Source organism: Chlorocebus sabaeus, chromosome 5 (genome assembly GCF_047675955.1).
Source record: "Chlorocebus sabaeus isolate Y175 chromosome 5, mChlSab1.0.hap1, whole genome shotgun sequence".
Lineage (NCBI taxonomy): Eukaryota > Metazoa > Chordata > Mammalia > Primates > Cercopithecidae > Chlorocebus > Chlorocebus sabaeus.
This window is the reverse complement of record NC_132908.1, coordinates 11425610-11448593: the sequence shown is the minus strand read 5'-3', so window position 1 is coordinate 11448593 and position 22984 is coordinate 11425610. Positions and strand designations below refer to the sequence as shown.

Below are 22984 nucleotides of genomic sequence, written 5' to 3'. Positions count from 1 at the left end.
GATCTTGGCTCACTGCATCCTCTACATCCTGGGTTCAAGTGATTCTGCTGCCCAGTCCTCCCGAGTAGCTGGGATTACAGGCACCTGCCACCATGCCTGGCTAATTGCTTTTTTTCTTTTGTATTTTTAGTAGAGACAGGGTTTCACCATGTTGGCCAGGCTGGTCTCAAACTCCTGACCTCAGTTGATCCACCCGCCTCAGCCTCCCAAAGTGCTGAGGCATGAGCCACTGCACTCGGCCTGCATAGCATTGTTAATGTAGTAAATGTCACTGATGGTGAATTTCATGTGTATCTCCTCTCACATCACTTGTTCTTTTGCTTCACCTTACTGCCACAGCCAGCATTGGAAGTACTGAGGAGCAATACTGGCATCAGAACTGGAGGCTTCCATAATTATTTTATTTTTACATTAAAAACTTTTTTTTTTTTTTTTTTTTTCAGACGGAGTCTCGCTGTGTCGCCCAGGCTGGAGTGCAGTGGCGTGATCTCGGCTCACTGCAAGCTCCGCCTCCCGGGTTCACGCCATTCTCCTGCCTCAGCCTCCTGAATAGCTGGGACTACAGGCGCCCGCCACCTCGCCCAGCTAATTTTTTTTTTTGTATTTTTAGTAGAGACGGGGTTTCACCGTGGTCTCGATCTCCTGACCTTGTGATCCGCCCATCTCGGCCTCCCAAAGTGCTGGGATTACAGGCGTGAGCCACTGCGCCTGGCCCTTTTTTTTTTTTTTTTTTTTTAAAGACAGGGTCTCGCTGTGTCACTCAGGCTACAGTGCGGTGGTGTGATCGTAGCTCACTGCAGCCTTAAACTCCTGGGCTCGGGCAATCCTCATGCCTCAACCTTCCAAGTAGCTGGGCTAAAGGCATGTGGACTACCTAGCTCTATGGACTATTTTGTTAGAAACAAAGAGTTTAGGCTGGGCACAGTGACTCACGCCTGTAATCTGAGCACTTTGGGAGGCAAAGGTGGGTGGATCACCTGAGGTCAGGAGTTTGAGACCTGCCTGGCCAACATGGTGAAACCTCGTCACTACTAAAAATACAAAAAATTAGCCAGGCGTGGTGGCGGGTACCTGTAATCCCAGCTACTTGGGAGGCTGAGGCAGGAGAATGGCTTGAACGCAGGAGGTGGAAGTTGCAGTGAGCCAAGATCACGCCACTGCACTCCAGCCTGGGCAACAAGAGCAAAAGTCCACCTCAAAAAAAAAACAGCCGGGCGCGGTGGCTCAAGCCTGTAATCCCAGCACTTTGGGAGGCCGAGGCGGGCGGATCACAAGGCCAGGAGATCGAGACCATCCTGGCTAACACGGTGAAACCCCGTCTCTACTAAAAAATACAAAAAACTAGCCGGGCGAGGTGGCGGGGGCCTGTAGTCCCAGCTACTTGGGAGGCTGAGGCAGGAGAATGGCGTAAACCCGGGAGGCGGAGCTTGCAGTGAGCTGAGATCCCGCCACTGCACTCCAGCCTGGGCGACAGAGCCAGACTCCGTCTCAAAAAAAAAAAAAAAAAAAAAAAAAAACAGTCCTATGCAGCCATCATCACTATCTAAGTCCAGAGCATTTGATCACACCAAAAGGAAATTATGTATTCATTAAATAGGTGATAGACTTAAAGCTTAGTTCAATAACTTTTAAGTAGTGCACAATTCCGATATTTGGAGATTGATAGGTAATGGAAGACAGGTTTATTAAATCCTTCATAGAATTCCATAATAATAAAAAGTATATCCATGAAACTGAAATCCAAATATTGTGTTTTTGATTTTGAAAAAGTAAAAAAGGCAAATGCTAGTGTATACTGTATTCTATTTGGAAATGATTAGAATGTGATATTTAAAAGGTGACACGTTAATACTTTAATTGGCAGTTATACTTCTAGGATATGATTTTCACCGATCATATCTAGGCTAAGATTTTATGTCATACAGATATAATAAGTGTTTACAGTCAAATCTTGCAACTCTTTATTGAGCAGACATTCAGATCATTTTATGTTCCATAATGCAGTGAATGTGTCAGAAAACCTCCAATCTTGTTTTATTTTAAAGCACAACGTGGAAGTTCTTGGAATACTTTCCGATGATGTAGAAACGGATACTGTAGCCCCAGGTGAAAACCTCAAAATCAGACTGAAAGGAATTGAAGAAGAGGAGATTCTTCCCGGATTTATACTTTGTGATCCTAATAATCTTTGTCATTCTGGACGCACATTTGATGCCCAGGTAAACAAATTATTGTCGTTGTAATAGTGGGTTTTAATGTCTAAATGAAATTGGAATATCAGTGCCTTTTGTCCTGATTATTGGTGACATGCCAGTTAACCCATCTTAGTGTATAGAAGGGGAATGGAAATATTATAAGCCACTTATATATCATAACCACAATAGGCACCTCATACAAGATCTTCAAGCTGGTACAAGTGCTTACTGGATGAGGAGTATTCTTTGTAAGTTCCTTTTTATGTTTGATCTCCTGATGATACATTTTAGAGTATCTAATATTTACTTTGACCGGAGCACAGTTACTGTGGAAGTCATGGTTTATGTGCTCATTCACAGCACATAGCTTTCCAGACAAGAAATCACACAAGTTTCCCTGTTATTAACAAGGTAACCTCCCTAGGAGAATGACAGAGTAAGTGACTGGTGTGGTTAACAGAATTTTTTAAAGGTCTGTTCTAAGGTATGACAACTAATGAAGTTAGATTTTGTTGCCAGATGTAAAGTTGTTTACTTTACTGGACCTTGGATATTGAGAAATGGATAAAGCTGGATAAGTTTACATCTAGGTAGCTTCTGAGCGGTAAAGATTAGCTTAATTCCTTGGGGAATATGAGGAAAGGCTTCCCAGAGAAGAAAGTTGGCCTGCTGTCTTTTATTTTGTTTGGAGATGGAGTTTTGCTCTGTCACCCAGGCTGGAGTGCAATGGCACGATCTCGGCTCACTGCAACTTCCACCTCCGGGATTCAAGTGATTGTCCTGCCTCAGCCTCCTGAGTAGCTGGAATTATAGGCGCCCACCACCAGGCCTAGCTGATTGTTTTGTATTTTTAGTAGAGGTGGGGTTTCACCATGTTGTCCAGGCTGGTCTCGAACTCCTGGCCTCAAGTGTTCCCCCTGCCCACCATGCCTCAGCCTCCCAAAGTGCTGAGATTACAGGCGTGAGCCACTGTGCCCAGCCAGCCTGCTGTGTTTTGAAAGTTGACCAGGGACTCACCAAGAAGATTAATAGAGGACAGGATATTGAAATTCATGCTTTGAGGTCAAGCAGCCTGACCCCATCCTGTGAACAAAATTAGTAAGACAAACGTATCACCTCTAATACAAAAATCACTTTTAGGCCGGGCGCGGTGGCTCAAGCCTGTAATCCCAGCACTTTGGGAAGCCGAGACGGGCGGATCACGAGGTCAGGAGATGGAGACTATCCTGGCTAACACGGTGAAACCCCGTCTCTACTAAAAAATACAAAAAACTAGCCGGGCGAGGTGGCGGGCGCCTGTAGTCCCAGCTACTCCGGAGGCTGAGGCAGGAGAATGGCGTAAACCCGGGAGGCGGAGCTTGCAGTGAGCTGAGATCCGGCCACTGCACTCCAGCCTGGGCGACAGAGCCAGACTCTGTCTCAAAAAAAAAAAAAAAAAAAAAAAATACAAAAAAACTAGCTGGGCAAGGTGGCGGGCGTCTGTAGTCCCAGCTACTCGGGAGGCTGAGGCAGGAGAATGGCGTAAACCCGGGAGGCAGAGCTTGCAGTGAGCTGAGATCCGGCCACTGCACTCCAGTCTGGGCGACAGAGCGAGACTCCGTCTCAAAAAAAAAAAAAAAAAAAAATCACTTTTAAGTTGGTGTCCTACTGAGATTAGAACACTAATTCTTGGGATTTATATGGCGCTTAAGAACACTGAATTCTTTTTTACCCTAAGGATAAAGATAAGAATGTGTGTGTGTGTTTGTTTGACAGATAGTGATTATAGAGCACAAATCCATCATCTGCCCAGGCTATAATGCGGTGCTGCATATTCATACCTGTATTGAGGAAGTCGAAATAACAGTGAGTTTAAGATAACTGGTTTATTTCGGTTTTAATACCATTTTATCTTCATAATTTCTAATCAGCAACAGTGATGCACTTTTATTTCTATACCTGTTCTTAAACATTATTTCATTTGGCATTATTCTGATTTTCTCATACTCTTTTCTTGGTTAGGCCTTAATCTGCTTGGTAGACAAAAAATCAGGAGAAAAAAGTAAGACCCGACCCCGTTTTGTGAAACAAGATCAAGTATGCATTGCTCGCTTAAGGACAGCAGGAACCATCTGCCTGGAGACCTTTAAAGACTTCCCTCAGATGGGTCGTTTTACCTTAAGAGATGAGGGTAAGTTTTTAAACTGATGTCTAGTAGTATATCCAGGATACCTAGCTTTGGTCATCTTCATCATCTCAGTACAGTACACACTGCAGCGGGTTCACAGAAAACTTCGATTCAGATTCTGTATTCATTTGAATGTTTTATGAGTTGAATGTATTGAACAGAATTGACCACGTGTTTTAGCAGTAATGCCAAATCTAGTAATGTTATACGTAAAGAATCTTAATTTTGATGTTTTGTGAGTAGTGGATTTGGAGGGCTGTTTTGTTTACTAAGACATTTCTATGATGTAATCCTTTGTAATATGTCTGGAGATTAAAAGGGATACAGAGAATGATTTTTTTTACACCTAATTTTTCAGAGGTCTAATATTTGTGACCTTTTGTGTGCATCCATTTCTGCCTACCTCTCGGTGACGCAGAACAACTAATATTCCCATCTCGGGGTCATGAACTTCTTTGGCATAAAAACAAAATGATTGTTATGAAACGTTTCCTTATGGTCTGTTAATATTCCTTTTCCTTTCCTTTTTGTGAGATGGAGTCTCGCTCTGTCACCCAGGCTGGAGTACAGTGGCACAATCTTGGCTCACTGCAAGCTCCACCTCCCAGGTTCACGCCATTCTCCTGCCTCGCCTCCCGAGTAGCTGTGGCTACAGGCACCGCCACCATGCCCGGCTACTTTTTTGTATTTTAAGTAGAGACAGGGTTTCACCGTGTTAGCCAGGATGGTCTTGATCTCCTGACCTCGTGATCCACCCACCTTGGCCTCCCAAAGTGCTGGGATTACAGACGTAAGCCACCGAGCCTGTCCCGGCTGTTAATATTTCTAACTTAGATAACCATTTTAAGACTATAGAAGACTTTATATAAAACTTTATAGTTCCATTCAAATACAGAATAGTCATTTCACATGCTCATTCCAATTCCATTTAGCAAAAACTACTTTGTATCTACAAAGTCTCAGGAACTGTGCTAAGCCCTGGTGATGAATACAGTTCCTGAACCTTACATTGGACAAAACTGTATAAAGACAATGTTTATTTTACTTTAAAGGCCCAGAACTCTTCTGGTTGATAGTAAAACGGGTTATTGTGTTTATCTTATTAATATAACAAAATGATAGTTTTAGTTTACCACTCAGAACCTGATAAAATCAGGAAGACAGAAGAAAAGCAATTAATGTAGCAGGAATTCTTAACCCTAGAATTATTTTTCCCTAAAAGATAACTTGGGTTAAAAAAAAAAAAAAGATAACTTGGCTTTTAGGTTTTCCACAAGACCCAATGGGTTTTGTATTCCTTTCAGTCCACAGGAGTACTACCAGAAGGATGTATTCACTGCATTGTAGTCAGTGGCGATTGCTGTGTCTTTTCAGTTACTTAAGGATAGGTTTTGGGATTTTTTTAGCAGCTTTATTGAGATACAATTTTCATAATATGAAACTAACCTGTTTTAAATATATAATTCAATGAATTTTAGTACGTTTACAGAATTTTCCAACTATTACCATATACTAATGTTAGAACATTTGGAACACCTAAAAAGAAACCTTATACTTGTTCATAATCACCCCTTATTCCCACCTCCACCCCTAGGCAAACACTTTTCAATTTGTCTTTTTTTTTTTTTTTTTTTTTTTTTGAGACGGAGTCTCGCTGTGTCACCCAGGCTGGAGTGCAGTGACGCAATCTCGGCTCACTGCAAGCTCCGCCTCCCGGGTTCCCGCCATTCTCCTGCCTCAGCCTCCGAGTAGCTGGGACTACAGGCGCCCGCCACCTCGCCCGGCTAGTTTTTTGTATTTTTAGTAGAGACGGGGTTTCACCATGTTAGCCAGGATGGTCTCGATCTCCTGACCTCGTGATCCACCCGCCTCGGCCTCCCAAAGTGCTGGGATTACAGGCTTGAGCCACCGCACCCGGCCTTCAATTTGTCTTTTATAGACACTCCATAAATAGAATTATAAAGTATGTGGTCCTTTGTCTAGTTTATTTTACTTAGTATGATTTTGAAGTTCAACCATGTAACATATTATTTATTCCTTTTTATTGCTGAATAGTATTCCATTGTGTGGATATTCCACAAATACAGATATTCCCCCCGCCCCCGCTTTTTTTTTAATCCAGAGGTTTTTGGCCCAGTGTGGTGCCTCACGCCTATAATCCCAGCACTTTGGGAGGCCAAGGCAGGCAGATCACCTGAGGCCAAGGGTTCAAGACCAGCCTGGCCAACATGGTGAAACCCTTCCTCTACTAAAAATACAAAAATCAGCTGGGCATGGTGGCAGGCACCTGTAATCAGCTATTCGGGAGGCTGAGGCAGGAGAATCGCTTGAACCTGGAAGGAGGAGGTTGCAGTCAGCCGAAGTCACACCACTGCACTCCAGCCTGGGTGGACAGAGTAAGACTCTGTCTTTACTCAGTGGCTCATGCCTGTAATCTCAGCACTTTGGGAGGCCGAGGCGGGTGGATCACCTGAGGTCAGGAGTTGGAGACCAGCCAGGCCAACGTGGTGAAACTCCATCTCTACTAAAAATACAAAAATTAGCTGGGTGTAGTGGCGGGCACCTGTAATCCCAGCTACTCGGGAGGATGAAGCAGGAGAATTGCTTGGTGGGGGGCGGGGGGAGATAGGTTTTTGATACAGGGAACCATCTCTTTACCAGCTCCCCCAAATAAGACCCACTTATTAAGACGACCTAAATAGAAGTATCATGGGTTTGGCAGTAAAGCTAGTTAATTAGTAACTTACATTGTAAAAAATATTTTTGTGATTTAAAATAATAAGTTTTAGTATCTTATATAGACTTGCTGTTAACTACTGAAAGATTTTTTAAAAATTTCATTTCTAGGTAAGACCATTGCAATTGGAAAAGTTCTGAAACTGGTTCCAGAGAAAGACTAAGCATTTTCTTGATGACCCTGCACAATACTGTGAGGAAAATTGACTGCAAAAGCCTACTTCACACCGCCTTCTCTTATTTTCTGCCCATAAACCTCTCCCCGTATTTTGCAAAGAGGAAATTCACAGCAAAAGTCCACATTATGTCAGCTTTCTCATATTGAGAGCTCTGCTATGCCACTGTTGAATTTTTCCCAAGATTCCCATCCCTAGCCCCCTCTTCAAACTCTGCTTCCTTGGACAGATTTGGCAATAGCTTTGTAAGTGATGTGGACATAATTGCCTACAATAATGAAAACCTACAGGAATTTTTTTATTTTTCATTTTCCCCTTAGGCATATTTAGTATTTTTTCCCCAGGCAGATCATTCTGAGTGTGCGAGTGTGTGTGCACATGTTACAAAGGCAACTACCATGTTAATAAAATATTCAATTTGAAATCCTTTTCGGTATTTGAATTGCTTTTGAATAATGTTTTTTATCTGGATGTAACATTGTTGCATTAGCTTTTTAACTTTCCCAAGTAATTGAATACATTTTATTACTTGGACTTTTATAAACTCTTTCCCTACCCACTATAAATGAGGCATTCACAGTGTTCAAGTTTGTATTAAAGGAAAGGATTAGTTTGACCCCTTCTTTTGATTGTTAATGCATACATGCAGTTAAATCCCTTTATCCAAATGTGACACTGCTTCACTAGGTCTTTTAGTTATTTATTTATTTTTTTTCCAATTATATTGTAACATGATTTCTTAAACACAGTAAGTTGTTTTAAAATGAACAGCGTACTGTAGTTTTTGTAAGTAAAGCATAATGAAATTGTACCCCGAGAGAAAATTCCATTAACTCGTTAAATTAGTGGAATTTACAACAAATAAAGCATGTTTAAGACCTGGCAAAAATTCCTCTTTTAGTATTTATAAGAGCTGCATGCTTCTAGTATGAAAACCGTATCAGTTGCAAGTGCCACTTCTACAAGTTACCCAGTTTACTCTTTTTACCAATAACTTTGAAGGTTGGATGATCCTTGCTGGTTAAAGCTAAATCTCAACCCAGCAACTAAATAAACATATTTCGAATCATCAGAATCTGCACAGACTAAAATTATCATCGATAAGTAGAATCAAGCACAGTGTAAGTTTTATCTCAATTATTTGAAATGCACTGAGTTTTCTTAAGTGTAAAGCTGAAATTTGCTCACCATGTTTTTGATGAACCACAGTGCAGCACTATGGTGGTTTTAGATTGAATGACTTTGTGCTATAATTATCATGACTCTGAAATTTTTCATGAGAAAAATGAGGAATGGAGGCAATTTGTAGGTTTATCCGAAGCCCCCTTGATGTTGAGTGTTGCCATTTATCAAAGAGGGCCTCTTTTAGATTGTGATTTCTGTCTAAATAAGGTACTTTGTAATTGTATATTTAATGACAAGTCCTTTCCCTATAATTTTGCTCCTCAGAAAAGAAAAGCCTGGACAGACTGTATTTCCAGTCACAGAACATAAAACTTAATCTATTGGGTGTTTTGTTCTGTTTTGAGACAGAGGCTTACTCTGTCACCTAGGCTGGAGTGCAGTGGCTCGATCTCGGCTCACTGCAGCCTCCACCTCCCGGATTCAATTTCCTGCCTCAGCCTCTTGAGTAGCTGGGATTACAGGAGCCCACCACCAGGCCCAGTTAATTTTTGTAGTTTTAGTAGAGACGAGGTTTCACCATATTGGCCAGGCTGCTCTCAAACTCCTGACCTCAAGTGGTCCACTCGCTTCAGCCTCTCAAAAGTGCTAGGATTACAGGCGTGAGGCGCCATGCTTGGCCTAGTGTTTTCTTAACTGTGAAATTCCCATTCATTTCATGAATGAGGCTACATCTTATGGACAGAGCAAAGTTATTGTTTTACAGATTCTTAAAATTATAATTATGGCTATTGCATGAAATTTAAATACATTTTATTATGTCTGCAAATATCTGGGCTTTTATTTTTCTGGAAAATATAGGAGCTTTAATCAAAACATAATAGTTCTTTTTGTAATTCCATGTTATTAAAAACAAATACTAATAATTGCTTGAATTTTAATGAATATTTAAAAGTTCAAGAGCCACTGAAATCATTTCCAGAGATAAGAGTTTCCTTTCTAAATTGAACACATTTTTAAAAAATAAGTTATGTTTGCTACTAAAACATTTGCACTGTTAGAATATTATGTGCATGTTGCCAAGACTCTTAAGTAACTTGGATATCAACTGTGAAAGGCCTACCTCTAAAAAGTAACAGGTCATACAAATACAAATGTAACTGTAAAAATTCCACTGGATTCTTGCATATTTGCAAGATTAGATTATTCAAAAGAATTTCAATGCTAAAATTAACCAGCAACATAAGTTCTATGGGCTTTGAGAATTGTTCTCATCTTTTTAAGGTTAATGCATTTTCAAATCCTGCTTACACGGGCTATTCATTTGGATAAGGAAGTAAAATGTCTAAGGTGAACTTGGCATTATGTGGAGACATTGGACCTTTATATAGAGCAATACAAATTCCTGTGCTGTCATTCTGTCTTCTGCAAATGCAAACGTGTTTAGATGGTCGACAGTGCAAAAATAGGGTAGTTGGCTGCATATTTAGGGTATTACCTAAGCATTTGTTCTCTATCTTTAACGTTGTTCTACTAGAATGATTTTTTTCTTGCATCTTTTCACATTAATGATGTTCTTTATATAACTTTCATGCTAGATTATTTAATTAGTTTTTTAAATTAATAAAGTGAATTTAAGAAATGTTGAAATAAACATCTAAGTAATTGCCATTTTAAACCCTTGTTTCTTACTGTGGGAGGGGGGAAATACAGCACTCATTTCTTGTTTTTACTTTGCAAAAGTAAGTGAAAATCTATGTAAAATCAAACCAAAAGAGTTGGACTGAGTGTGTATTGTCTTGAGATTAAGTGACAAATAGTAAAGTGTTACTGAATAATTAAGCCCATGTATTTTTGTTTTGTTTTGAGTTGAAAATCTTTGAAATATGTGATAACTGAATGTCAAAAGTTCCTAAACTCTAACAGTGCAGGTTGTTCACTGTAACAAGAGGTAACTCACATTTGCTGGTTACATAAACTACAAGTACTGCTCTCACAATATGGGACTTTGAACTGTGATGTAGTTCAACAGTTGCCGGCATCCTCTCAGCTGATGTGCTGCGCATATTTTGGGTCAGACTTGCAGCCAGATGCAGTTTTGCAACCCAAGAAAAAAGTTGAACCTATTGGGTCAAAAACTTTTCCCAAGATGAACTCTGGAAAAAAATCAGCTAAACTCCCTTGGCGATCTTCAGGAACACTAGTAATGACTGTAATTACTCCGTGATCTTTGATGACTATTATACATAACAGCACTGTAGCACCTTTCCTTACTGGCATGGACTTCCTCATGGACCGCTACTTCATGGATGATAGCTTAATTGCTTTGGGTAGGGATTTAAGGTAGTCAAGGGGAAAATATGCAGTTTTATTACAGCTCTTACCATCAGGCAACTTTCAACTTTAAAACCGTTTGTGAAAAATCTGGTTATAGCACTATAGCTCTGATTTTAGGATGGTTTAAATGTTATATTCATTGTTGGCCTACCTTATCACAACAAACTGTGCCATTAATCCTCTCACAGACATACATAAGGTAGAGAGAGCAACCAGTGGTTTTAGGGGACAATTATCTGTCTCCAAATAATAGGCTTTATTTCTTCCAGCTAACTTTTTCAGTGATTCTAGCAGATGCCATGTATACATTCTTGATCTTGGTTCTTTCTTTAGAGATCTCGCCATGGCAGCAACTTGTTAAGTGTAATCACATAGCACAAAAGACTTAACTAGGTTTACATTTACAGCAGTCAGTTGTGGTTAGATTAGATTTCATAGTAAATGGAATAGGAAGTGTTTTTATTTTCTAGTAGTAATAATGTGGATTCCATTTGACCCAGTTTACTGTCAGAATTCAGTTCAGGTAGATTTGGTTCAACTTTTGGTGGTTTTTGGCTCTAGGATATTCTTGACTTCAATATCCTAGAACTTAGTCTTCCCTTCCCTTCAATAAATACACTTCTCACATACCTCTAATCCTATGCTTCCTTGAAACAATAATGCTAGCTGAGTTGTTTACTAAGGATTATTACAAGGGCCTGAAGGTGTGGGAGTGGAGATTAAAACCTTTATGTTCTCCAATATAAGGGAAAAGCAGATTGGCACTACATCTGATTAGGCAGAAAACACCAGGATTCCTTAAGTGATCCTTGAAATGGTTATTGTTTTCTGCCTTGTCACATTTGCCACTGTGCCCTTTAAAACGATGTGGAAACCTCAGGTTTGCGGACAGCACAGGTGGAACGACATTTTGTGCTTCCTGAGGCTCCCCTCTACCAGGCACATTAGCTTAGTGCTTCAGATGTCAGCCCAAGTCCTTGCTACCTCCTTTTCCTGCTGCCTGGGGAAGAGTGTGTTGGAGCTGGAGCCCTTGCACTCTTCAGGTGACTATTGTCACCTCCATTTCCTCCACATGCGTTAGGTGAAACTGAGGTCTGAGCCTCCTGCAAGGTCTGCATTTTAAGGACTCACACATCGGGCGCTCAGAAATGTACACACCTGTTAGTTCTGTTTGTTCTAAAGGAAATGTGGGTATCTCAGGCCAGGACTTAGTGACTAGTTTTCGCTAGACAGCAGGTTAATACCTAGATCTCTTTTAAAAAAAAAAAAAAGAGGATTAAAGGGAGCTGATCAGGTTTGCGAGTTTTTTAGCCTAATTCCAAAGCATGGAAGAGTGCTCTAGGTAGGAAAGAAATTTTTTTCTTATGATTTGTAGCTACCTACTGTGCCTGACTTGGTGCCTGTGTGAGGATTAAGCCCTTAGTCTGCTCTTGCAATTATTCAAATGACAAGTTAAATTTGCTTTTGTAATAACAATAAAAGTTGTCATCTTCCCTTTTGAAGGATTTGTCGTTTGTAATTACCTGTGTTGTAACAAGCAAAAGCCATCCATGCCCTTTTCTGTACAATCCTTTTGTTTTTGTATCAGCTATTGGAACCATCTACCAACAGGTTTGTAGATGTGACAGCTAATAAGCTCTGTCACATAAGGGATTCACAAACGTCATCTGCTTGCATATGGTATGCAAGTCTTTTGTATAATGTATACAACCACCTTAGGAAACAAAAAATAACCCTATAGGAAGTTAGAGATGCTGAATAATAAATAACTAGATCACAGTATGTGGTTTTATGTGACTAGCAGAGTTGGGGGAAACGTCAATTATTGTCAGAACTATGAACCTCTACATTGAGGATTTTTAATAAAGATCAAGAGACCAAATAGTGCTTGCCCGTTTTATTCAATGTGCAAGGGCAAGAAGAAATTAATGATAAAGGTAATATATACAATGGCTACTTGAATGACAGCAGTTCATTCCTGTGTACTCACTAAGGTCCTGTTTGAACTGTCTTTAGGTGAATCACTTTGAGGTTTTGGCAGTCAGCCTCTAGGTATCTGGCATTAAACCAATCATAGCTTAAAACTTGGGACCAAGCTTGCTATTAAAGTAGAGGTTCAGGCCAGGCACAGTGGCTCATGCCTGTAATCCCAGCACTTTGGGAGGCCGAGACGGGCAAATCACTTAAGAGGTCTGCAATTCCAGACCAGCCTGGCAAACATGGTGAAAACCCATCTCTACTAAAAAATACAAAAATTAGCTGGGCGTGGAGGCGTGCGCCTGTAATCCCAGCTACTTGGGAAGCCGAGGCAGGAGAATTGCTTGAACCCAGGAGGCAAAGGTTGCAGTGAGCCAAGATCGCGCCATGCACCCAGCCTGGCCAACAAGAGCAAGACTCCATCTCAAAAAAAAACACGAAAAATAGCCATTAATACCTTGGATGCTGTAAATCTGTAGTGAAAGATTGTGTATCTCAATCTAGAATAAAGACCAAATAACAGTAAAATAGAATTTTAAAGCTTACCAAACTTAAAAGTGTCTTAAAACACAAGTTTAGCCTCTTTGGCCATGTGGAAAAAAAATCCTGGAAAATTATTTAACCATTAGTGACAATTTTTAAGCCTTTATGGCCATTTTGATGTTGGATTAAGAACTGTAAAAGTCATGTAACATCCTTTTTTTGTTTACTTATATTTACTTTGTCTTCTTTAGAGTTAATTCAATGTGTTGGTCTTAAAAGTGAAATTTGCCAGCTGGGTGTGGTGGCTCATGGCTGTAATCCCAACACTTTGGGAGCCTGAGGTGGGCAGATCATGAGGTAAAGAGATCCATACAATCCTGGCCAACATGGTGAAACCCTGTCTCTACTAAAAATACAAAAATTAGCCAAGCATGGTGGCACACACCTGTAGTCCCAGCTACTGGGGAGACTGAGGCAGGAGAATCACTTGAACCCAGAAGGCAGAGGTTGCAGTGAGCCGAGATAGCGCCACTGCACTCCAGCCTGTTAACAGGGCGAGACTGTCTTTTTTTTTTAAAAAAAAAAAAAAGGGAAATTTGCTAGATGCAGCGACACACACCTGTACTCCCAGCTACTCCTGAGTTGGGAAGATACCTGAGCCCAGGAATTCGAGGCTGCAGTGGGTTATGGTTACGCCTGTGAACTGCCACGCATTCTAGCCTGGGCAACATAATGAGATGCTGTTGTTTTTTGTTTTGTTTTGTTTTTAAGTGAAATTCTTGTTACTGTCAATCTTTCCTTCAAATTGCTTCTGAAGGCTTTGTGCACCCATATTACATGCAAGAAATATTGTCATATGTTTTCTGCTAGGAATAAGAGACTGCCTACAACAAGTAAAATTCCTCTAGCTGAGGAGTGTACTTTTTGAATTATTTGGAATATCATCCTTCTGTTAAAAATTATGCCAGGCTGGGCACAGTGGCTCACGCCTATAATCCTGGCACTTTGGGAGGCCGAGGTGGGTGGATCACCTGAGGTCAGGAATTCAAGACCAGCATGGCCAACATGGCGAAACCCCGTCTCTGCTAAAAATACTAAAATTAGCCAGGCACGGTAGTACAAGCCTGTAATCCCAGCTACTTGGGAGGCTGAGGAAGGAGAATCGTTTGAACCCGGGAGGTGGAGGTTGCAGTGAGCCGAGATGGCACCACTGCACTCCAGCCTGTGCAATGGGAATGAGACTCCATCTCAAAAAAAAAAAAAAAAACAGGCCAAAAATTTCCTCTATCTGCAGTGAGTCACATTTAATGTTAGCTGCACATTTTCTTAACATCCCATTGCCCACATGTGATTCCTAAACATTTGCCTTCTATGGAAATGATCATCATCAAACACAGTAATATTAGTTTACATGTTTAAAGCATTTTCACTAAAAGTTCTGTTCTCTGGTTTGAGCTTAGTCAAGAGTCAAGCTACTGGTAAAAATAATTAGGAGGGCATAATGGGGAAAAAAAACACATTTGTTTTGTACCTTGTAGTTGTATTTAGGTTGAAATTTTTAATGAGGATTTCATCCCACTTAACTGGGCACAGTACTCCCAAACGACTTTGTATTTGCTTATCAACTACACAAGTTCCACATTTCCAAACAGAAGAAAATAATTTGATCGTTTCCAGCATGGAGATAAACAGGCGATGGATATCCCAATTACCCTGATTTGATCGGTACACATTATATCAATGTATTATCACATGCACCTTGAAAATTTGTACCTCTATTATGAATCAATTTTTTAAAACTACAGAAGTTACTTAAAAGCAGTCGACATCACTATCTTTGTTAATTCCCTGGCAAATACATCAGGTTTTAGGATAAAAAATGAATCTTCAAGATGTAGATTCTTAGGAGTAATTATGATTTGTAAGGAAGTTCCAGAAGACAGATGTTATATGACAAAAAAGAGGATTTTTTATTAAGGTAAAATTTGCATACAGTGAAAAGCACAGATCTTAATTTTACAATGAGTTTGTCAAGTGTATACAACTGTGTAAACACCCCATCAACATGCAGAACACATCACCTCAGAAAGCTCTCCTCTGCTACTTTCCAACCAATCCCCTCTTGCCAAGGCATTCACTGTTTTGCCATTATAATAGTTTTGTCTGTTTTTGAACTCTACATAACTGGAATCACATAGCTTGAACTCAACTTTGTCATCTTTGGCACATTATGTTTCAGAGATTATGTTGTGTGTATCAGCAGCTCTTTTTTTTTTTTTTTTTTTTTTTGCTAATACTCCATTTTATGAATACTTTCTAATTCAAATGATCTATCCTTGAAGGGAGATTTGATTTTGCTTTCCAATTAGCATTCTTTGACAGGTTAGTTGCAAATGCAAATACCTTTCTTCTGAATTTCTCTAATGCAAGGAAGTAAAACCAGAGAGAAAAGTCTCACCTCTTCTTCATCTACTTTTATAAAACTCACCAAGGATAAACAGATAACGTAATGATCCTAATAGGTGGGTGAAATAACATGAGCTCCCTTCTCATCTCCCTTTCCAACCCTAAAGAGGGTCTTCCCTGTATTGCCTGTGAGGCACCATTTCTTTCCTTTCCTTTTTGTTTTTGAGACACAGTCTTGCTCTGTCGCCCAGGCTGGAGTACAGTGGCAGGATCTTGGCTCGGTGCAACCTCCACCTCCCAGGTTCAAACGATTCTCCTGCCTCAGTGTCCCGAGTAGCTGGGATGACAGGCATGTGCCACCACGCCCGGCTAATTTTTAAACTTTTTTTAGTAGAGACGGGGTTTTGCCATGTTGGCCAGGCTGGTCTCTAACTCCTGACCTCAGGTGATCCACCCTCCTCGGCTTCCCAAAGTGCCGGGATTATAGGCATGAGCCACTGTGCCTGGCCTGAGGTGCCATTTCTAAATGATGGGCCAATTCTAAAACTGGATTGTCCCTATGACTTTCATAGTGCTAGGGCTAACTTACAGAACTAACCTGACTTGCACCTCTACTAAATAACTGTTTTTAAACTTCAGGGCTAAATCATTTTCTTTTTCTTTTTTTTGGTAGATTTATTCAATTCTGTGTATGAATAACTTATTTTCTCTAAGTCCTTTTATAGATCCTTATTGATGACCTAGCATAATACTTTACAGTATAGTAGTTATTTAAAAGTTTCCTGCCAGGCACGCTGGCTCACCCCTGTAATCCCAGCACTTTGGGAGGCCAAGGCAGGCAGACTGCCTGAGGTTAGGAGTTCTAGACCAGCCTGGCCAGCATGGTGAAACCCCGTCTCTACTAAAAATACAAAAATTAGCCAGGCATCGTGGCACATACCTGTAATCCCAGCTACTCGGAGGCAGAGGTTGCAGTGAGCTGAGATCACGCCACTGCACACCAGCCTGGGCAATAGAGAGAGGCTCCATCTTAAAAAAAAAAAAAAAAAAAAAAAAAAACTTTCCTAATTTGAATAAAGTAGCACTTTGAGTTGTTATAACATTTACCAGTTATATACTGGGACTGGCTAGAAGAGCACAGTCCTGCAAGTTATCAGCTGCTATTGTCATTGATAAAAAGAGACTAATAGTATCCCTTTCAGCAAAAGGAGGAGAAGAGAACTAACCTTATGCTATTTAACCTATTTTTTTTTAAATGTAGAAATTACTTCTAAGATTGGCCTTAATATTCCATTCCTTGGGGAATATAACTCTAAATACAGGTTGACTGGATTAAGAATCTGTTTGTTAATCATGTATTGAGTGGGGTTGGTGTGCACTATGATACCTAGCAGCAAAATGGTGTACTTGTGATACCCACATAGATTGTATGAGGACAAAGAGTTAAAAATAAACAGCAGGCCGGGCGCGGTGGCTCAAGCCTGTAATCCCAGCACTTTGGGAGGCCGAGACGGGCGGATCACGAGGTCAGGAGATCGAGACCATCCTGGCTAACCCGGTGAAACCCCGTCTCTACTAAAAAATACAAAAATCTAGCCGGGCGAGGTGGCGGGCGCCTGTAGTCCCAGCTACTCGGGAGTCTTGAGGCAGGAGAATGGCGTGAACCCGGGAGGCGGAGCTTGCAGTGAGCTGAGATCCGGCCACTGCACCCCAGCCTGGGCGACAGAGCGAAACTCCTCCTCAAAAAATAAATAAATAAATAAATAAAAATAAACAGCAAACTTAAGTTCATAAAGTTAGGTTTTCTACGGAAAACCTCTTTACATTTCTTTCTCTGGTAATATCATTGTTTTCTTGTTTCTCTTCCCCAGTGCTCCGCCCCTTCGACCCCAAATTAGAATCAAATATCAATTTCTTTACTGATTGGCTATTTCTTCCCTGTTTGAATGCAGGTAAGCTGCCTCCTGCCCTCTTTTGGCCCCTAAGATGCACAATTTCATTTTCCAATCCATTTAATAATGATTACATTATTTTCAGCAAAGGGAAGGGGAAGAGAACTAACCTTGTGCTATCATGCACAAGACGGACACTGTGAAGATAGATTCTATTGAATCCGAGGGAACCAGCTTTATTTAACAGATGAAGACATTGAGGCTTGGGAGATTAGCCACCTTGTCTAAGGCTAAACAACTAGTAAATCATGGAGTTGGGATTCAGACTGATCTTTTTGACCCAAAACACCATGTTCTTTGTACCTTCCTTAAAATGTCACATTCTACATTTGGGCAATATTGTTTCACCCTTGATTCCATTATGTTTAGGTTAATATTACTTAGCAGATTTCAGTACCAAGAATATGCTGAGTATTAAATTACCTTTAGATAATCCAGACATCACCAATTGACTATGTGGCATTTCTTTTGTTAGTCTGCCGTTTGTAACAACTCTGAGTTAACAGTGCTATATAAAAATGGATGTCTAATAGTTTTCTAAGGTTACTAGTTGATTGTAACAATATTTATTTTGAACTAGAATATGAGTTCCATTATTAAGTGTGAAGTTTCTTGAACTTTATGTTTACCATTCAGCAACATATTCAAATGCTCTTTACAATTAGTTGATTTATAAAATCCTTCATAAAATTAACTACAAAAAAGAATTTCAAGAAGTTTGAAGAGACATATCTCAGTACCTTCCAAGAGAAACAACTTAATAGTACTCACTAATTGAAATTAATTACCTTGGTTTTTGTAGAAATGAGGTTTTGCTATGTCATTCAGACTAGCCTAGAACTCCTGGCCTCAAGCAATCCTCCCTCCTCAGCCTCCCAAAGTGCTGGGATTACAGGTGTGAGCCACCACGCCTGGCCTATTTATTTTTTAATTTTTTCACTCTGTCTTGTGGTGCTGACAATATGGTCTTTTATCAGTATGTATTCTTCTCAACTTCAATATTTAACAGTGTTAACACATCTTCAGATACCTCCACTCCCTCATGGCTTCTGTAACTTGGCACCCTCTTGGTTTTCATTCTTTTTGTTTTTTTTGTTTGTTTGTTTTTTGAGACAGTCTCGCTCTGTCTCCCAGGCTGGAGTGGGAGTGCAGTGGCGCAATCTCAGCTCACTGCAACCTCCACCTCCTGGGTTTAAGCGATTCTCCTGCCTCAGCCTCCTGAGTAGCTGGGACTACAGGTGCCCGCCACCATCCCCGGCTAACTTTTTGTATTTTTAGTAGAGATGGGGTTTCACTGTGTTAGCCAGGATGATGTCAATCTCCTGACCTTGTGATCTGCCCCTTTTGGCCTCCCAAAGTGCTGGGATTACAGGCGTGAGCCACCACGCCCAGCCTTCATTCTTTTTTTTTTTTTTTTTTTTTTGAGACAAGGTCTTGCTCTGTTGTCTAGGCTGGAGTGTAGTGGCACAATTGTGGCTCACTGTAGCGTCAACTCCCTGGGCTCAAGCAATCCTCCCATTTCAGCATCACAAGTAGCTGGGACACAGGCATATGCCACCATAACCATCTAATTTTTCTGTTTTTTGTAGAGACAGGATCTCACTATGTTGCCCAGGGCAGTCCTGAACTCCTGAGCTCAAGTAAGCTGGCTGCCTTAGCCTCCTAAATTGGTTTTCTTTTACATCTTCAACTATTTCTGTTTCCTCCTCATTTGTTATTGAAGGTTTCTTTACAACTTTATTCTTCCTCTAGACTTTTTTTTTTAATCTCACCTATTTACAAAGCTTTAATCATCACCTCCACGAAAATGACTTCTAACTTCCTTCTTTTTAGTTCAGGAATATTCTCCCACATTCCAGATCCATTTAGATGTACCATTGGAACTTCAAACTCAAAATACAGTCACGGGTTGCTTAATGATGAGGATACATCCTGAGAAATGCGCCTTTGGGTGACTTTATAGTTGTGGGAGTATCAGTGTACTCACACCAACCTAAATGGTATGGCTTGCTACACACCAACGCTATGTGATACAGCCTATTGCTCCTGGGTTACAAACCTGTACAGCATATTACTGTACTAAATACTGTAGGCAACTGTACCTAAAAGATACAGTAAAAAAAACAGTATAAAACATTAAAAATGGCACACCTGTATAGGGCACTTATCGTGAATGGAGCTTGCAGGACTGGAAGTTGCTCTGGGTGAGTGAGTGAATGAGAAGGCCTAGGACATTACTGTACACCACTGCAGACTTACAAACACTGTACTCTTAGGTAGACTAGGTTTATTTTTCTTTCTTTTTTTTTTTTTTCTGAGACAGAGGTCTCACTATGTTGTCCAGACTGAACTTGAACCCCCAGGCTCAAGCAATCCTCCTGCCTCAGCCTCCTGAGTAGTTAAGACAATAGGCACACACCACTGAGCCTGGCTTTAAAAAATTTTTCTTTCTTCGATAATAAATTAACCTTGGCTTACTGTAACATTTTTACTTTATAAACTTTTACATTTTTAAGTTTTTGACTCTTTTGTAGTAACACTTTGCTTAAAACACAAACACATTGTTCAGCTGCACAAAAATGTTTTTCTTTATATACTTATTCTGTAAGCTTTTCTCTATTTTTGAAATTTTTTATTTTTTTTCCTTTTTATTTATTTTTTTAACGGAGACGGAGTCTCGTTCTATCGCCCAGGCTGGAGTGCAGTGGTGCGATCTCGGCTCACTGCAACCTTCACCTCCCGGGTTCAAGTAATTCTCTTGCCTTAGCCTTCCAAATAGCTGGGACTACAGGTGTGTGCCACCACACCCAGCTAATTTTTTTTTTTTTTTTGTATTTTTAGTAGAGACGGGGTTTCACCATGTTAGCCAGGATGGTCTTAATCTCCTGATCTCGTGATCCGCCCACCTCAGCCTCCCAAAGTGCTGGGATTACATGCGTGAGCCACCATGCCTGGCCTTTTTTTCGTTTTTAAACTTTTGTTGGTTTTTTTTTTTTTTTTTTTTTTTTTTTTTGAGACGGAGTCTCGCTCTGTCGCCCAGGCTGGAGTGCAGTGGCCAGATCTCTGCTCACTGCAAGCTCCGCCTCCCGGGTTTACGCCATTCTCCTGCCTCAGCCTCCGGAGTAGCTGGGACTACAGGCGCCCGCCACCTCGCCCGGCTAGTTTTTTGTATTTTTAGTAGAGACGGGGTTTCACCGTGTTAGCCAGGATGGTCTCGATCTCCTGACCTCGTGATCCGCCCGTCTCGGCCTCCCACAGTGCTGGGATTACAGGCTTGAGCCACCGCGCCCGGCCAACTTTTGTTGTTTTTTAGACAGAGTCTTGCTCTGTCACCCACACTGGAGTGCGATGGGGCGATCTCGGCTTGCTGCAACCTCTGCCTCCTGGGTTCAAGCGATTCTCCTGCCTCAGCCTTCTCAATAGCTGGGATTACAGGTACCCACCACCACTCCCGGCTAAATTTTGTAATTTTAGTAGAGATAGGGTTTCATCATGTTGGCCAGGCTGGTCTCAGAACTCCTGACCTTAGGTGATCTGCCCACCTCAGCCTCCCAAAGTGCTGGGATTACAGGTATGAGCCACCGTACCTGGCCCTTTTAAAACGTTTTTATTAAAAATGAAAGGCCGGGCACAGTGGCTCATGCCTGTAATCCCAGCACTTTGGGAGGTGGAGGTGGGCGGATCACAAGGCTAGGAGATTGAGACCATCCTGGCTAACACAGTGAAACCCTGTCTCTACTAAAAGTACAAAAAATTAGCCAGGCGTGGTGGTATGCTCCTGTGGTCCCAGCTACTTAGGAGGCTGAAGCAGGGGAATCGCTTGAACCTGGAAGGTGGAGGTTGTAGTGAGCCAAGATCATGCTATTACCCTCCAGCCTGAGTCACACAGCGAGACTCTGTCTCAAAAAAAAAAAAATGAAAACACAGGCTGGGCACAGTGGCTCACACCTGTAATCCCAGCACTGTGGAAGGTTGAGGTGGTAGGATCTCTTGAGCTCAGGAGTTTGAGACCAGCCTGGGCAACAGAATGTGACTTTGCCTCTACCAAAAAAAAAAAAAAAAGAAGAAGAAAAAGTTAAAATAAAATAAAAAGAAGACACACACACACACCCCTAGGTCTATGACTACACAGAGTCAGGATCACCAATATCAACTGTCTTCCACTTCCACATCTTATCTGTCCCACTAGAAGGTGTTCAAGGACACTGACACCTGCAGTTGTCATCTCCTATGATAACTAGCAATGCCTTCTTCTGGAATATCTCCTGAAGGACCTGTCTGAGGCTGTTTTACAGTTAACTTTTTTTTTGTTTATAAGTAGAAGAGATATACTCTAAAATAACTATAAAAAGTACAGTATAGGCCAGGCGTGGTGGTTCATGCCTGTAATCCTAGCACTTTGGGAGGTCGAGGCAGGCAGATCACCTGAGGCAAGGAGTTCAAGACCAGCCTGGCCCACAAGGCAAAACTCTGTCTCTATTAAAAATACAAAAATTAGCACGGTATGGTGGCGGATGCCTGTAATCCCAGCTACTCGGGAGGCTGAGGCAGGAGAATCGCTTGAACCCAGGAGGTGGAAGTTCCAGTGAGCTGATATCATGCCACTGCACTCCAGCTTGGGTGACAGAGTGAGACTCTGTCTCAAAAAAAAAAAAAAAAAAAAAAAAAAGTACAGTATAGCGGGGCATGGTGGCTCATCCCTGTAATCTTATGCCCAACAATTCAGGAGGCAGGAAGCAGGAGGACCACTTGAGCTCAGGAGTTCAAGAACAGCCTGGGCAATGTAGTAAGATCCCATCTATTTAAAAAAAAAAAAAAGGCACAGTATAGTACACACATAAACCAGTAACATAGTTGCTTATTATTATCAAGTAATTCTGTACTGTACATAACTATATTTGCCATATTTGGGGGCAGTACAGTAAGCTTGTTTACACCAACATCACCACAAACATGTCAGGAATGCTCTGACATTATGATGGCTATTACATCACTAGGCGACAGGAATTTTTCAGCTCCATTATGATCTTATGTGACCATGTATGTAGGTCTGTTGTTGAAAGAAACATCATTATGTGGTACATGACTCTATTGAAAAGGAATCTCATGTTTTCCCTCTAAATCTGCTGCTCCTCCTTTCTTCCCCAGTTCTATTAATACCACCCATTTGCCCAGTTTTTCAGGCTCTCAGAATTTGGAAGTAATCTAAACTTCTCTCCTTCTGCCTCCAAGCTCAGGTCAAGCAGTATAGGTACCCTGTCCTCACTATCACCCTACCATCAGATCTTGATACCTAAAAAACCACAATAGTTTCCCATGTTCATCTCCTTAAGCCCTGTTTCAGGCCATTCTAATGCATTGCTCATTCTAAAGAAATACTACTTATGTCATTTATAGTAAATAAATAAGGATAAATAGTGAAGATACCATTTA

The 22984-nt window shown here is 41.0% G+C and overlaps 1 protein-coding gene across 2 annotated transcripts in view; it reads left to right on the top strand.

The window, feature by feature from the left end:
* The window catches only part of GSPT1 (G1 to S phase transition 1), a 48867-nt gene extending 36632 nt beyond the window's left edge, over positions 1-12235 (top strand). For both annotated transcript variants that reach the window (XM_007985982.3, XM_007985992.3), the window contains exons 12-15: positions 2046-2219; positions 3951-4040; positions 4197-4365; positions 7210-12235. In XM_007985982.3, coding sequence (XP_007984173.3) covers positions 2046-2219; positions 3951-4040; positions 4197-4365; positions 7210-7262 — 486 coding nt within the window. In that variant the 3' untranslated portion in view covers positions 7263-12235. The remainder of the gene's footprint in view (positions 1-2045; positions 2220-3950; positions 4041-4196; positions 4366-7209) is intronic.
* Positions 12236-22984: the final 10749 nt, after the last annotated feature.